At 43.3% G+C, this 17911-nt stretch overlaps 1 protein-coding gene across 3 annotated transcripts in view; it reads left to right on the top strand.

Annotated features, from left to right (window-relative positions):
• ptprfb (protein tyrosine phosphatase receptor type Fb) overlaps positions 1-17911 on the top strand; it is a 180385-nt gene that overhangs the window by 119213 nt on the left and 43261 nt on the right. For 2 of the 3 annotated variants that reach the window (XM_078264242.1, XM_078264241.1), the window contains exons 12-19: positions 801-994; positions 6039-6065; positions 9126-9243; positions 9806-10378; positions 11105-11205; positions 11919-12166; positions 13578-13656; positions 14932-15156. In XM_078264242.1, coding sequence (XP_078120368.1) covers positions 801-994; positions 6039-6065; positions 9126-9243; positions 9806-10378; positions 11105-11205; positions 11919-12166; positions 13578-13656; positions 14932-15156 — 1565 coding nt within the window. The remainder of the gene's footprint in view (positions 1-800; positions 995-6038; positions 6066-9125; positions 9244-9805; positions 10379-11104; positions 11206-11918; positions 12167-13577; positions 13657-14931; positions 15157-17911) is intronic. The other variant, XM_078264243.1, reaches the window with a different exon arrangement.

Genomic DNA, 17911 nt, shown 5'->3' with positions numbered 1-17911 from the left:
TACGACAGGTTAAGGCTCATCACCCCCGGGCCCCAGCTCTGCACCACTTTCCTCTGCTTTCACTGTTTTAAATGCCTTCTTGTTTTCTTTCTTCTGTTCTTAGGAATAGAAGTGGAGCAGAACTCCCCCTCTCCCTTCTATCACTCTTTCCTCTTTTACTCACTCGTTCCTCGTTTTGTTTGCAGTGTGATAGAGAGCGGCTGCTCCTAAGAGAGAGTCGTCTATAATTAATGTGTTTGAAGTTTGCTGCAACACAGCTAATTTCATACTGAAATTAAGGGCATTACAGACATCGCTAGACCACATTCTGTCCCGCATAGAGTGTTTTGGGGACACAGTAGACCTAGAAGGTCTACACTGAGTAGAGATGATTGTGATTCATGGCCAAATCTAGTATCACTTTCTTCTACTGAGCACTCAAGTCTATAAAAAAAAGGGGCGGCCTCTGGCTCACCCGGTGGGAGCGTTCGCCCCATGTTGGCTGAGTCCTGCAGCGGCGCAGGGTTCGGGTCCAACCTGCTGCCCTTTGCTGCGTGTCGTTCCCCATCTCTCTCCCCCTTTCATATCTATCCACTTTCTAATAAAGGGAAAAGCCCCAAAAAATAATCTTTAAGTCTATAAAAAAAACTTAGGAGTCATTATTTTGATAGTTTTTGGCTCCTCATCACAAAACACAGTGAAGCGAGGAAAATCACCAGCTCAGCATATTTTTGACTATTTCCTCCCTCCATCTCTCTTTTTCTCTTTCTGTCTTACTCTTGCATTCTGCATTCTCTCTCTCTCTCTTTTTTGGTTTCCAGTGCCGGGAGCACCCCCCAGGAAGCTGGAGGTTGAGGCCATTAACTCCACAGCAATCCGGGTAACATGGAAGCCGCCCCTGCAGGGGAAGCAGCACGGCCAAATCCGAGGCTACCAAGTCATCTTCTCTCGACTTGAAAACGGTGAACCACGAGGCCAGCCTAACATCATGGATGTTGCCTTGCCAGAGGCACAGGTACTAGATGATGTCTTACTCTTGGCCAGTCTTTCTATATCTCTATTTCACTGTCTATAGCTGTCTTGTGTTCATTTCCCATTTTTCTCATTCTCCACCGTTCTCGTATTCCTTTCCATTCTCTGAGTTCACACTTCATTTCCCCCATACCGGGTGACACACATGGTATTTTCTTTCTGCCGACTGCAGTGCCCCCCCCCCTCCCCTCCCCTCTTTTTTCATCTTTCTCCACATGTGACATTTGACTCTAAATTGGTACCCTGCTCCCACAGCTTTGGATTAGCTGTCGTAACAAGATCCATTCTAATTCTACAGTAATAGCTATTAAATATTTTATATGTGCAACATCAGGATGGGGCTTAGTGGAATCAATGCACCTCTCTTTGCCGGTTTTAGCAGTAATACATATGCACTGCCTTGTTACCATGTTTATAAATTAGAGTTATTTTCCTGACACTGCCCTTTACACATTAATGCAGGCTGCTTCAAATCGCCAAAAGCTATGTGACACCATGAGATGGATGAGAGATTGTAATCCTTAAGAGGGATTCAGAGATTCATGAATATCTTCAAACCCAAAAAATCCCCACTCTCACTTTTTCCCTCTCTTTGGGAGAGGAGACACCAGCTTAAAAGCCTCATTCTGATTGTTTGCCGGGAGTAACATTTGCACGGACACGCTTTCACTCACACCCCCCATGGCCTCTTGCAAAAACATCTCATTTGAACAAGTAAGCGCTCCCTGGCCGCAGGAACACCACAAAAAAATCCCAACAACCTTTTTATGTATCTCCTAGCAGCATTTGGTATTAACCCTCATTTGCTTTGGCAAACACCCCGCTGTCTTAAGTCTTATCATTACACACGAGCCTGCACTGTCAAAGTTACCTTGAAATGATGTGTCAGATGTGCTACATCCCAAGTGACGTTAAGTAGAAGCTTGTGGATCCCAGTTGTATAACTGCCCGGGCATTCAGTGTTAAATACATAATGAGTATTTTTTTGCGTGGTTGTCAAGCCACCGAAGTGGCACATGGGACTTTTGGCCAGCTAGAGCTGAGAATAACTGTAAGTAAGGCTCTGGCTGATATCGCCTGTCCATGTCTTTACACCTCATTGTCATTGTTATCTGACTGTGTAGTACGGGGGTTAACAACCAGGTCTGCATCATTTGGTCTGAAAGAAGACAAAAACATGGTGGCTGCTTGTCTTCCTGGAAGTGTTTTGGACATGTTTAGCGTGACTTTGTTTTTTGCGTTATGAAAACTGCACTGAACATGACCCTACTTGTTGTGCAAACAATACTCCTTGCCATGTCTCATTTTTGCCAGCTTCACACACAATAAACACTAAAATACACTGCAATTTCGTGCTCAGGATAGCGCTCATGTTCCATTTTGGTGTCCAGGATACCTTTCAAACTCACCGATACCTCCCTGGCAGATACCTGAATTTCTCCACCCTCCTCCTACGTTTTTCCTTTTCTTCTTTTGCCTCCAACTCCCTTTCTCTCGTGTCCTCTTTTTGAACCCTAGCCAGTTGAGTAATTACCAGAGACTTGCGTGCGGGTTGTTTACCCTTGATTGTGTGATCTCAACAGATTGTTTTCTATGAAACAGCACTGAGTAGCCAACCTGCAAGGACCTGCCCAGACGTCATTAAAGACCACACAGTCAGCCGACGCTCCCTTATCCACGTTCACCCAACTGGTTTTTAGAACAATCCTTCTTTTTCTCACACATCTTTCCATTCCCGTACCCCGACAACAAACAAGTGGGGGAAAAAAAGTGAAGATAACATGAGCAGACATGCTCACTGTTAGATCAACCTTGCAGTAGGCGTTCCAGCTGGCTGAGAAGAGTTCATGACTCATCCCAGACTCATGCAGATCCCACAAACGCACACCTGTAATTGATGATGAATAACAGGAAGAAAAAAAAACCTATTTTGGCACATCCCATAGTGTTTCTCTCAAGAATTTGCCTCATGTGTTGTGAAATCAGTTCCATATCCACCCTTTCACCTGCATTGAATGCACAGTAAGCCTGCCAGGAGGAAAAGAAAAATCCACATTTTCCAGGGCTCTCAATAATATGGCACAACCTCACCTTAGGCTTCAATCATAAATCTAAGCAGACTGGTTGGATTGCAGATTGTGTCAAAATCACTATAACCTCTCCCCTTGTCTTTGTCTCTTTGTTTCTAGTTCCTTCTCTCCTCTTCACCCTCTCTCAGGGTTAGCTGAAACACTGGGAGGAGAGCTAGGAGAGCATGCCTGTGCGTGGGCAGTTTAAGCGCCTCTTTTCTTTTCAAGCAGGAGCCCACACAGTGCCCTCATTTCCCTGCTAAATTTAAACCAGAGACCATGTTACGGTGTGATGTTATCGACCCTTTTCCAACCATGCTTCTATTGGGAAAGTGTCCTGAACCTGAGTGGGCAACCACACACCACATAGCCTGCTCTATCACTGTGCGCTCACAGCCACCTCTAGGCTCATGTGTTTCACATAGCCATCTATAAAAGTTGAGTTTGAGGCCATTAGCCACTGTCTGTGTTTCTATACATGTTCTATACAAGTTTGCCTTTCTGCACAAGTTTGCCTTTATTCAGCACTACTTTTCCAGGTTCATTTTGTTCGACCACTAAAGCGTTTTTGTGGTGTGTGTGTGTGTGTGTGTGTGTGTGTGTGTGCGTTTGTGAGTGGGGGCGAGTAAGGCCATGCCTCACTGCGTCTACGGCCATCACTGCCTCAGATTGGAGTTGAATGTGAATCTGAGAAAAGAAGCACCTCAGCCCGTTTCACTCCATCAATCATGACAGCTCCTTCTCTTCCAGATCACTCGTTCCCCCCTCATTCCCATTTTTATAGCCACACATCTCAGCCCATGTCATCACATTTGCATTCACCCGCCTGCAAATTATACCGCTCCGTTTCCACAAACGACGCTTATCAGCAATGATGTGTTTTCAGCTTGCGTTGGCATTCGAAATATAAATGGGGGATAATTTATAATTCTCCCATGGATTTAAGCAGAAAGCAAATACAGTTGCGATAGAAAGGGATTAAGCCCAAGATGAGATACTGTAGGAACTCTTGCAAACCTTAATGTGGTTGCTGCTCTGTTGACATACTGAGCGTAATCAACAATAAACAAATTAAGCAATTAGCCACGTTGCAAACTGTTATTGATGGAGTTAAGTAGCAGCTGTTATTAAATGGTACTCTTTAGTGCTGCATCGGGGGAGCATGATGCAGCAGTTTTTGAATGCGTGAAGTGTATCGACCAGTCGCACAAAGGCCTAGCTTATGCTTCAGTTAGCTGGCTGTTGATGAAGACCCATTCACAGGGAGGAGGGCAGAGAAGTTGTGTCTTTTGTCTTTTCATATGCCAACAGTCAATGGAGGATGATGAACACATCTCTCCTCTGCACAATAAATCAGTAGTGTGTAAGGCTCACTCCCTTTGTTTGTGAAAATCTGGAGAGGCAAGAAGGGAAAGCAGGAAGGCAGGCATCACTGACATTTTCTTTCTTGAAAGCATGTGTCTACTGTATAAACTTCATGTTGTTCTTCTTACAGGACTAGTTCACCTAAATTACAAAAATACATTTTCTCAATTACATTTCATGGTATTTGGATCGTATCAAAAAGATTTTATTTGATTTGCTTAATGTATCTGTCTCAAGGGCTGAAATATTACATTAATTGCAATTTTGCTTGCCAAAATTGCAAGTGAGATTTAAATTTATAAAGTAATTCCTGGCCTGTATTGGTGGTCTACATTAAACAAAGCTCAGGCATAATCAAAAGCTTATTTCTACAAGAAGAAAATCTGATAAATTGATGTAGTTGCTTGTTGTAGGTGTTGTTCAGCGCCTCCCAGGCTCCTTTTTAAACTTTCATCTTCAGAAAAGTCAACTTACATGTAAACTTAGCAAACAGCATTACTCAGTAATTTTCAGAAATAATCATATCAAAAAGAAGTGTTCTATTTCATGATAACAGCTGCATAATCGTACACTTATGGTAATAATGACAAACAGCCAAGTCTCACCTTACAATGTTTTGATATTGGACTGACTATCCATATATAACTATCTGCATGGATTGATACCATATTTTTTTGTAAGTTAGGTGCTAGAACTCTTTATGGTGACTTCTTCTCCTTCCCTAATCCCAGTGTTCCCCACTCCACCAGCAGCTCTTGTAGTTACGCACCCTAATGTTTAAATGTAATTGCTTTCCGCCACCACCCTCACCCACCGTTCTTCTTCAGGCCCCCTTTCTTATGTGTTTTCCATTTTGTCCCACATCATTGTCACAAGTGTCATCTCTCCTGCCTCTTGTCAGCCAGGCCACCCATCGGTGAACTCTTCTGCAGTAGCTGAACTGGAGCGAGTTGCTGGTAAACACCAGCAGTTGCGTTCTGCATCGATGGGGTTTGATGTCACAGGGCTAGCATAGCAGCACTGGTAATAGGATTTCACGCTCGTCACCAACGGAGCCCCGCGGCACGAAATGGGCTTTCACTTGCCCTGGGAATCACTTGGCCAAGCACAGCGAGAAAGGAGAACATTTTGAAAACATATTGAAATATAATGAATAAAAAGCCCTCCCTCCATTTCTGCAAAGAGGAAAGAGGAAATGCTTCAGAGAGTCTGCATATTTAATGCTTTATGTCCACAGTGAGATAGTTATCATACTGAATAGAGGTGTTCTGTGATTAAGGAAGAGAGAGGTTTTTATTAGATTTATAGGAAAATGGGAAACAAGGCAGTGCATCATAAGCAATAATACATTTCACAACCATTGCTCAACTTGGCTACACAGTTTGTTTTATGCCACTCAACTTCCTTCTTTTTTTTACTCCTTCACTTTCAGCACACTCTCCCTCTGTGTTTTTTTTTCCTACTGCATGACTCTGTTGACACCTACATTGCATCTGTCTTTGAGTGAAAAAAAGACTAGTGCTTTTTTTCCTGTTTGTTGTCTCTGACTCATTTCTCTCCCCATCCTGTGTCCTGTGTCTTCTCTTCCATCAGTGGAATATTGAGGAGTCCACCGAGCATGTGAGTAACCCTCATGTGTGCTGCTGGGTTGTCTTGCAGGGCAGGCTCTTCTCCCCTCTGCAATTTGGGGTTGCTGTGTGTGCTTGCCTGTTTGGATTATGAGTTGTGTGTTTGTTTATTTCTGTGTAAGCCATGCTTGTAATCCACTTGGTGTGAATCCTCATGAAAGATCATAACCACAGCAAGAGGTGTGTGTCCTGATGATTCCTGGGTTTTATATTAATGTGTGTGTGTGTGTGTGTATGTGTGTGTGTGTGTGTGTGTGTGTGCGTGCGTGCGTGCGTGTGTGTGCACGCACGTGCGTGCATGCATGCATGCATGCATGCGTGTTCTCTAGAACTACTACAACCACAAAGCATGAGGATTATTTCAACTGATGATTGCATACAAGTCTAATATTTCAACATTTTACCACAAGACAAACTTGTAGGCTGGGCATTCACGCAAATCTGAGGCACTTACTTCAGCAAGTATGCAGCCTTTTTCCCCATCATTGAGTGTACAGTGCAGTCAAAGGCTATGTGTCACTATCCCAGTGTGATGCTGACATTAATCAGGCTCGCCTAACCTGCTGTCTCCCCTACTGTTCAAATGACATGTCTATCTGAGGGGAGGAGCTGTGTGTTTTATCAACTCCACACATCTCCAAGATTGCCACCAGCCTTTCATGTTCTTTTCATTTGCCTGGATAGCAGCTCACTGTTCCATGGCTGTCACGCAGCCCTTTGTTATGGCTTATTACCTCCTAGACGTCATATTGCACTAGTATAAATGCAGAGCCACTTAATGTTCCTAGTCAGAAATTCAATAGAAACCTGCCAGAATAAAAATACTGCATTCAAACAGGGGCAAGGTTGTTTAAAAAAAGGTTTGTTGTCTTCATTCATTCAATTAATTTGAGAAATTGTAGGTACTAGTTTCCTCTCTCACAGAACTGATTAATTGATCTAGTGACCAGCTGCAAAGGTTGATGGATGCTGATTTTTTTTTGGTCATCTGTTTATATAGCAACAATGGATGTTTTCTTTCTTCACAAAAGAGCAAGCGGGATGTGCGCAGATCATTTCATTTAACAGCCAGTTAAACAGAAATCTGTTTGCACACCACACATGGCCAGATTTCTTCAGGGACACCCACAAGGCATGAGTCAGGCTTGCCTCCTCTCCCTCTCCTCTTAATGTGTTGATTAACACCTGACAGACAGAGCTAGACGCTGTCAGATCTATTCACACGTCTTTATTATTTATTTAGCAGTCATGTTTAGGCAATAGTAGTCTGTCTAGTGACTACCAAGAGACAGATGTCAACAGCAAAAACATTAGCATTTCTTGTTGACCCATGGCATGTTCACAGGGAGTAGGATTTTGAACCAATTTTTTCAGATAATTATGGCATTTTTAAGGCAAATCAACACAAATAGAACACAACTCAAATGTTCAGTTTAATTGAATTGAACTGAATTGAATTGAACTCAAATGTTGCGCTTTAGCAAAAAAAATTCTGAAGCCTATGTATTTGTTTTAACATTGCTGCCCATTTTCTACAGTAGTGAGGATATTGGTGTAGGGAGGCTTGTAGAGAAGAATCCATTTTTATAACTAGTCGACTTGATAATCTCTGTAATGCCCTTTGGTGCTGCTCTAAGCATTTGCTCTATACTTTGAAGCCTTGCTTTTTCTATTTCTGCTGAGTTTCAAAAGTGTTACTAGACCCAATTTGACCTTGCCAGAATAGGGGAAAGAAGATCTCTGCGGCTGCCACTGCTGAGACTGTTAAAGCCATTTTGTATGATTAAAGTAATGAGACGTCCTCCATAAAGTTAAAACGGTTTTATGATACAGTAATTTAGCATTTTCTCCCCTGTCTCTCTTAAAGGCTAGTATGGGAAAACCAAATGTCCTTTAAAGAGAGGGCAGTAAAAAAGCATTGTCAAACAGAGCTGGCCTATATACACTATTAAATGTTATTCTATGGTTAGGAAATTAAAACTTCATTAGTTAGAGAAACAGCATTAGGGCAAAGCCGTATAATATTCCAAGATTATTAGAAGTTTGCGAGGAGTTCCAGCAGGAGGGCTTGAAGCCATTGGCGTATTCGTCCTCTCAGTGGCCCCAGTCAGAAACAGAAAACTCCAGCATGTGTGCTCAAGCCGCAGGCATTAGTTTGTTCTTGGTATTGAGTGTGTGTTCATGTCTGCGTGTATCATTATGTGCATTTATGGTTTGTACGGACATGCATGCATATTTAGTGTGTTTAATTCCAGCGTGTGTGGGTGTGTTTTTATTCAGACTGATGCAGTCTGGTGAGGTGAGTGCCAGCACTGCAGCAGGTTACCAATAACGGTGTGTTACCTCAGTTGTTTGTTGTTGTTGTTGTTCTGCTGTCTGTTTGTTCCTGACTGTTAAGTTACTGATTTGTTCAACCACCATAGTGTGTCTGTGTTTTTGAGACTGTTTAACCCAATTTGCATGGGAATCCAGAGGACAAGAAATACCAAGAATCAAACTTAATTATTTATTTTAAAAAAAGAAAAAAAAAGTGTAACATCTGTCTGATGTTATTTTTCATCTTTAAGATTTATGAAGAGTTTTTTACAGTATGTCCCACAGTCAGAAGTGTACAATTTGTGGGCTTTTATAGACTGCAGTGTAGTGATGATCCTAAACTCCTCTGGATATAATCTCATGCTTATCCATGTAGCAGGGATGAACACTGATACACTGGTGACGTTCTTGTTCATTTGGTTGGTTTGTTGGTTAATGGGTTTGACTAAGAAAAGTTCCAGGTCCTGGTTGGGTGCCTTTAAAACCTTTCTCTGTTAAATGCTTCAAATGTTTTGTTTCCTATTATAGGGAAATTGATCAGGAAACTACAAGTGGATGAAGAAGGGGGTTTAATTTAATTTGGTTTCTCTTGGTGCTGTGTGTTTTGTGAGGGCAATCGGCGCTTGTGTGAGGGGGGTTTTGTTTTGGGTTTGTTTGTTTTTTGCCATTAGGGCGGTCCCGCTCAGACTCACTGATTCCTTATGATCTCTGACCTCGTGGTTTGTCCATTTTGCAGGAGGCCATCATTGGTGGACTGCACTCTGAAACCACTTACTCTGTCACTGTAGCAGCATACACCACGAAGGGAGACGGAGCTCGTAGCAAAGCAAAAGTCATCACCACGACTGGAGCAGGTCAGAGTTGGTTTTATCAGGGTTATCATGTAAGACATAGAATATGTGTTTACAGTGAATACTGTGGTATTATCTTTAAGGCTTGAAACTGATAACATCTGTACTCTTGTAATATTATTATAAGACTGTGCGCATGACCGGAATGTCATGTTTTAATGGCATGCTACATGTATGTTAGCTTCAACACCCTGACTAGTGGTTACCATGACTCACTGGTGTTGAAGTTATATGAGAAAGGCATGTAACCTTCATATCTTCATACATAGTGTATTAGTGAGCTTTTGAGGTGCTGGTTGGCTGATTTTGTTGTCTTTTAATAGAGCCGTACTAGCTGTTTCCAGTCTAAGTACTAAGCTAAGCTAACCAGCTACTGGCTGTAGCATTATTTTTAACATATAGATATATTTATAACAGATATGAAAATGGTATAAATCTTCTTGCCAGAAACCAAAAATGCATATTTTCCAAAATTATGAACTATTCAAATTTAATCTGAGGGTTGGATAGTTCCTGCATATTTTGAAGAATTACAACACAACTTATTCTTTCTTTCTTTTTTCAGTGCCAGGCAAGCCCACCATGATGATCAGCACCACCATGGGCAACACAGCACTGATCCAGTGGCAGCCGCCTAAGGAAATGGTGGGGGAGCTGATGGGCTACCAGCTGCAGTACAAGCGCACTGATGAGGAAACCTACACCTCACGCGAGCTGAGAAAGACTGACGACCATTACACTGTCACTGGGCTGCACAGAGGCGCCACCTACGTCTTCCGCCTCAGCGCCCGTAACCGTGCAGGCATCGGCGAGGCCTATGTAAAGGAGATCAGTACCCCTGAAGACGTACCCTCAGGTTTCCCGTTCAACCTTCAAGTCACAGGGCTGACCCAGTCCAGCACCCAGTTGACCTGGGAGCCCCCACTGCAAGCCGAAAGGAACGGGAAGATCGTATACTACATGGTTGTGTACAGGGACATCAACAGTCAGCAGAACAGCACCAACCGCACGGCCGACACGCATATGACTATCCAGGGCCTTAATCCTGACACCACCTATGACATCCGGGTGCAGGCGTTCACCAGTAAGGGCGGGGGACCCCTCAGCCCCAGCATTCAGAGCAGGACCATGTCCAATGGTAGGACACATGGCTGACATTAATACATAAAAATGCCAGAGGTGTTTGATTTGAAAACAAACACTCAGGGTTTAATACATGCACACATAATCATTACACACTCACGGACATCTACACACGCAACCTTGCCCACAACATATATTTTGAACGTTATAGCTGGCTCTTTTTCTGTCTTTATCAGTGCCATGTCTTTCTCATCTACCACTCAGTAAAGTACAGCACTGTGTGTATAGATTTATAGAGTACTAATCTCATTACACGCTACAGTCACATTACCATGCCTCCTCATCCTCTCTCCCATTAGACACAAATCTGAAGCATACTGAGCATGTACCTCCTCATGCATTTTATAATCTTATAAATGTATGATTTCTTATTTATAACCAGTTGTGTGTGATGCCTATTTTAAGACACATGTTGCCACTCCCACTGCCATATACATATCTTGGTAATCACAGAGATCTCTGCCTGTTGTGTATGTCTCGTTGTGGCTTAGGGAGATGAAGGCTATTTTTATGTGCTCTATAACCAAGCGTGAATGAGATTGTTGATGTTCTTGGTACCCCCCTGTGGCTTGTCAAGTTTGGTCATATGTTTTCATTGTTTACTAAGGAGGTTACTTGCTGTACTGTACAGTAGTGTGACATTTTATTACAAGCAAAACTTACTTTTGTGGTGTACAAAATGTCTTACTAAGACATTAATCAAAGAATTTTCCCACCCTAGATTTTCCCACCCTGAACTTTGGTGTCAAAGCTGTCATGAAAACATCTGTCCTCCTCACTTGGGATTTGCCACCAAACTACAAATCCCAAGTGCCTTTCAAGGTGAGTGCCAAGATTTCTGCAATCCTGAAAAGAATCCTCATCCATTTATGCAAGGACAGACTCAAGAAATGTCGCCATGAACACAATTTACATAGACATAGACTTTACCTTAATGATAACTTTTCAGTGGTTTTATAAACTATAATACTTTGTTTTATATCATGGTAGATTCACACATTTTTAACTACCAAAATACAATAGAAAAATGATTTTAAAAAATGTCATTGAAAAGCTATTTCGGTCATTGTTACTACAATACAATGTATAACTTGCACTACTGTACATATATTTGTAACATAATTGTATTTCAGCGCTACACTATCAGCTGTTAACACTTTCACCAAGGTGTGATGCAGTGACTTTCCCCGTTTGCACTGAAAAATCTAAAAAGCTAGATTCATGCTCATTTATGAGGTGTAATAATCTGTCAAAATGATATTATATCAATTCCCACCCCATGGTAATGGAGCAAAGACAACTTGAAGTGTAAAAAAACTATTAGATATGCACCAATGGGCAAATGTGACACTGAAGCACATGAGATGAGGTGTCAGATGAGATGGGCGCCTCCCTTAGGACCATTCTGCTTTTTTCCATGTGTGTGTCTGTGTATGTGGGAGGGCCTAAGAGGAGAGAGTATTGCATTTGTCTGGAGGATATACATTTTGTGCATGTATGTTAATTTAAACCATAACTCCCTTGTGTGCTCACAGATTTTGTACAACCAGCAAAGTGTGGAAGTGCAGGGAAACCTGAAGAGGAAGCTGATCGCGCAGCTGCAGCCAGACACAGATTACTCTTTTGTGCTGACAAGCAGGGGCAACATTGCTGGGGGTCTGCAGCAGCAGGTGTCCATCCGCACTGCCCCTGACCTGATCAAGACTAAGCCCAGCACACATCAGGCTCAGGGTGGCAAAATGACCATTAACCTGCCTAAGGTCCAGACCACCACACGTGTCAGGTCAGTACTGAGACACATTAGAGCGAACGCACAGGCTAGCTCTGACTCTGGGCATAAATCCACCAATAAATGATGATTTTTGATAGGCAGTAGACTCAAATAATTGTTTTTTTAAATTAGCATAAGGGATAATGTAGCTTATTTTGTTTTTGATTATTCAATTGTATAAACACTACAAAAGAACAAGACAAGAAATAAACAAAGAAATTTGTACTTGAAATATTTACACTTACCGGCCAAAAAACATTATCATTCAGAAGCTAATTCAACTGCAACTCTCAACGACCTTTCTTATAGTAACAGCAGCACAAGTGGCACACTTGTATCTGGTCAATACTAAACCTGTTTTGAAACTTAAAACTTCAACTTTTAATCTCAGCCTACATTATGACACAGCGGCTGATGATTATCGAGGCTTTCAACAGCAGTTCAAGCTGTATTATCTTTTGACTCAAATTGTTAAGAGCAGAATTGTGCCTGACCCCAACGAGTAAAGCCTTTCCTTCAGACACACACTTACAGAAACATCTGAGTAGGGGAGTGCACAAGGTTGATTGGTAAAAAGATTACAGGGCTGGCCAAGCTCCAGCTCAGATTGACAGGCAAAGAGCGCACGTGACTGAGAGGTGTGTGTGTGTGTGTGTGTGTGTGTGTGTGTGTGTGTGTGTGTGGGTGAGAGAGGGGGGTTGAGGAGTCTTGTTATACATGTCTTCTCCCATTCCCAGACTTGACTGACTGTTGAATCACAGTCTATGCCTGCAGAGAAGGGGAAAGGAGCAGCTGCTTTCACTGTCAGCAGCAGCTGATTTTACAAGTGGTTGAATGCCGCAGTGGGGGGAAAACTTTGAGCATAGAGAAAACAGACTGGGAAAGAACGCAAGAGACAGAGCAAGAGAGAGAGCCAGCACATAAATAAATGCAGGCACTGATGTTTGGACATTGTGTACTCACAAGCACCTTCCTTCATTCATTACCTGACTTCTTAGTTTGACCCTAAACTCCTAAATGTCTATCTTCTTCTTCTATTTTTGTTCTTTATAATGATAGCAGTAAAAGAACACACACACAAGTAGTCACATAGCTGGTCCTATTAACCTAAGGAGTCCTATGGGGCTCTCTATTAGCTGAAAGCTCCTCTCTCTGGGATAGTGTTTGTTCCAGTCTACATGGCAGATGTTCTTAGTGATTAGCCATTAATTGGAGAATGCAGTGCCAATCTGCTGGTGTTCGACCTTGGTTGGACCCGCTTGTGTACCACTCAAGTCTTGAATTCAGCCCAGCAAGCCTCACAGTGAAAGTATGTCTTACTGAATGTTTTGACTGTGCTATGAATGCGCTTGGCCCACTTTGATCTCAGCGTGTATGTGCTTTAGTCAGTCTGTCTTAACACAGGCTTTATTTTTCTTGGCAGGTGGTACTACATTGTGGTGGTGCCGGTGTCCCAGTCAACGCGGCGGTGGAAGAATCCAGACGAGATGGACCTGGACGAGGTGAGTGCCAGACGATGGCTGATATGCTAATGTGCCAGGTCATGGTTCACCAATAGCATCTCCTGTTCCAACTGGGTAGGAAGTCACTGGTTGTAGCTAATTAACTCTACCCTTCTGGGCTCAGGAAGGGGGGGGGGGGTTGGTGTGGAAGGGCAGAGAGATTTTAAACAATGATTCACTCGGGCAGGTGGGGAATGTCCTGATTGGATGCCAGGTCTGCAGACAGTACCCATCTGCTGAGTCCAACAGTTTGAGTGCACAGAGAATAATCTTTGTATCATAATAATAATAATAATAATAATCAATCGTATATAGCTATTGATGTAAATGTTAAACAAGTGGCAGTTTTCAAAACAGTAATTACACATTACTTAATTTTTCTGTATAGTCTTTATAGTCAGGGTTTGGCAATTCCAAATAAAGTTTTACATAAGGTATTTAAATTAGGATAAAGATTTATGACTGCTTTATTATTCTTTCGAATAAAGGTCTTCCGCACTCACAAGAGAATTGAAGCTAAATGACATGCCTAAATATTAATAGCATAATTTTTAAGTAAACGGAGAGGCTCGTTGGTTTGGATCGCTATTGTTCAAGCTCCCTGAAGAAATAGCAGAAGAGACCAAGAGAGAGATGGGACTCCCTGAGTCATTAAACATTGAGCAGGCCATTGTCTCCTCCCTCCGACATAATGATTTAATAAAGCTACATCTGGAGCCGCACATGAGACATCACTGACAGAAAACAAAATGCTGCTGAAAACACAATGCCGCAGTGCTGTATGCTCCTCCTCATTTATTAAGCAGGCTGGCAGTCATGCTGAGATTGTGTGCTGGAGCAAGCACTAATTGCTCACTTCGTAACTTGGCTGCATTGTTTGCAAAGTTATATCACTGAGCAAAGGGCATTTAAGCTGTGTGAAATCATTAACTCTTATTTGGAGGCGTAGTTAGAACCAGACCTGGACATGTGTGAATGCAAAAGGTTTGTCGTTTTGAGATTTGAGAGAAGTTGGTGGAAGTTGTTTAATGCACATAAATTAGAAAGAAATATTCAACTAAATAAATTAGATTTCACACACAACCCACAAAGATTTTCTTGACCAAAGTCCCATTGATTGTTGTGAAGATTGAGCCTTTGACCTCTACTAATGGCAGATGTATTATTACATTTTTGTTTTCTCCCTGAAAGGAGATCAGAGGTCAGGGTTCTACTCACTTTAACTCTTTGTTGCCAAACTTGAACTAAACCTTTGCTCTCTTATGTTTTCTACAGCTGCTGAAGTCAAGTGAAGGCCCTTCCCTGAGGCGCCGACGTCACCTGGATTCCTCCAAGCCTCACATTGCTGCCAAGTTGGCCTCACTGCCGACCACCTTCACTGTGGGTGATGAGAAGAGGTACAACGGCTTCTACAACAAGCCCCTGACCAGTCCGCAGGAGTATCTCTGCTTTGTCCTGGCCGTGCTTCGATACGAAGGGACAGACAGCGCTGCTAATTATGTAAGAGACACACGCGCACAGATTAATTAAAATTTCCATTTACTAATTAAGGACTGACAATCATTTTCGACAGCATAACCCATAGTAGTTTTTTTTTTATTTCTGAGTAAAGGCCATTCCTGGATTTTTTAGATTAAAACTGAGTTTACCTGAGCCTATTCTGTTTTTTTGTACATATGTCACCTTTTTTTTTTTCAGACAAACAAAATAAGTTTATCACCCATCCTCAGACTTTAACCATGCTGCCCCTCAAGCGTTTCCATAATGGTATCGGCAAGCAAAATTGATGTTGTTTTTACTGCCACTTACCCTTTAATACGGCTGCCTCTAAAAGTCATTGCAGCTTGTCCTGATAACTCCCTTATCAGTCGACAATGACATCAGAGATCCAGCTATGCCATTTCAGTAGCCAGCAGGGCCCCATGCAGATCTCTTTACAATGCTTATACAAGACTCTTGGCTTTTTAAGTGGAGACCCTATGCACTCGTCAAACAGCAATAACACGGAGGCCCATCTCTCCATGGGATGGTTTGGAGTAAACTCCACTGCAGGAAAAACTAGAGTCTGCGATTGCTCTGGGCTCCCCCACTACCCGGGACATGCATATTCAGTAGCTGGGCCCTGGGCAACCACAGAGGGAGAAGAGAGCAAGTGCTCCATGTCCGAAACCAAATCCCAGACTTTTCACCTATTTCTTTCTCTTCTCGCTCCCCTCTCAGCTCTTTTTCTTTCACGCACTCTCTGCTTCTCTGTGTCTCTCTCCCTCTCCTCATCTTTCTCGACCGTGAAGAGAGCAGAGGAGATTGATTAGTGTGGCTGGAGTTAAGAGAGAGACAAGGGCCTGGTCACAGGGCCTTGGGAGTGTAAAGCAGGCCTGATTCCCTTGAAATGCTGCTTTAAATATGTAACTAATGCCACGCCCCCCCACACACACACACACACACACACACACACACACACACACACCCCCACACCCCGCAGTAATCCCTCACTTCCTTCGCTCAGAGAAGGGGAGGGAGGTGCGAAGGAGGCTATAGTGGGCAGCCATGATACACTTGACTTCAAAGGAGATGCTTAAATCGCTGCACAACACTCGGGTGCACCTGCTAGACACACCAGGTTGGCTCAGTGGCGCTCAAGATGTATTTTTCCTTGTACTCCCCCTCCTTAAACTGTGTAGCACCCTCCCCCCTTTAAACTAAATTGCTTGGATTTATCTTGCTTCACTCACAAGGTGAATCAATCAGTGTGCTTACCTTCACTTCGGTAACCTGGTTATTGACGCCTTCCTGCAGTAATCTTATTTCTTAAACTTCATGCAAATCAGACAACTGATATTCTTAACTGGGGTAAAGGTTTACAGAAACTTAGTTACCAGGGCTATATTGCTGGAGATTTTTTTATTGACTATGTATAAACTCCAACGGTTTTATAACAGACAAACAACAAAGAGTTTTTCATGTGCACATGTGCATGACAAAGACTATATACAGAGAAGGTGTCACTCTGAAAGGGATCAAAGAAAAGATTGTTACTCGTTGCAGTGCATCCTTGTACCCAAAATAATTCCAAAGTCGAATGCTCAGGCTGAAAAAAGAAGCCTGAATAAGTTGACATCCATAGCTGAACAGTAGACGGTTTGCAGAAAATCAGACATGTGTGCTCATAGAAACAAGAAACTGGCAGTTTCTTTAAATAAAAAAAACTCTCTTCAGGCTGCAGAATCCTAATGTGTCACAAATTCACTCAAAATGCCATCCTTGGTTCAAAAATACAGTCGAGGATAGGAAAGAAATTCAATAACTGACCTGCCGCAAAAACCCTATGAGTGACCGAGGAAGAGATGGAGTGACACTGCCCGGAGGAAGCCCGGGGGCCCGTCTGGAGCCAGGCCCAGATGGAGGGCTCATCAGCGAGCGTCTGGTGGCCGGGTTTGCCACGGAGCCCGGCCGGGCACAGCCCGAAAAAGCTACATGGCATCCATCTCTCCATCCCATGGGCCCACCACCTGTGGGAGGAACCGCTGGGGTCAGGTGCGCTGCCACATGGGTGGCAGTGAAGGTCAGGGGCCTCGACGGACCAGACCCGGGCAGCAGACGCTGGCTCTGGGGACGTGGAATGTCACCTCTCTGTGGGGGAAGGAGACGGAACTTGTGCGGGAGGTGGAGCGCTACCGGTTAGATCTGGTGGGGCTTACCTCTACGCACAGTCTCGGTTCTGGAACCATACTCTTGGATAGGGGTTGGACTCTTTTGATCTCCAACGATCTTCGATCTTCAACGCGCACGTGGGCAATGATGGAGACACATGGAGAGGCGTGATTGGGAGGAACGGCCTCCCTGATCTAAACCAGAGTGGTTGTTTGTTGTTGGACTTCTGTGCTAGTCATGGATTGTCTATAACAAACACCATGTTCGAACATAGGGATGCTCATAAGTGTACTTGGTACCAGAGCACCCTAGGCCAAAGGTCAATGATCGATTTTATAATCGTTTCATCTGATCTGAGGCCGTATGTTTTGGACACTCGGGTGAAGAGAGGGGCAGAGCTGTCAACCGATCACCATCTGGTGGTGAGTTGGGTCAGGGGGTGGGGGAAGACTCTGGACAGACCTGGTAAGCCCAAACGGGTAGTGCGGGTAAATTGGGAACGTCTGGAGGAGGCCCCTGTCCAACAGACTTTCAACTCACACCTCCGGCGGAGCTTTTCGTGCCTCCCTGTGGAGGCTGGGGGCATTGAACCCGAGTGGACAAT

This window comes from Sander vitreus, chromosome 12 (assembly GCF_031162955.1).
Source record: "Sander vitreus isolate 19-12246 chromosome 12, sanVit1, whole genome shotgun sequence".
NCBI classification, from domain to species: Eukaryota; Metazoa; Chordata; class Actinopteri; order Perciformes; family Percidae; genus Sander; species Sander vitreus.
Note: the sequence above shows the minus strand (reverse complement) of the source record. Positions and strands in the feature narration are given on the sequence as shown.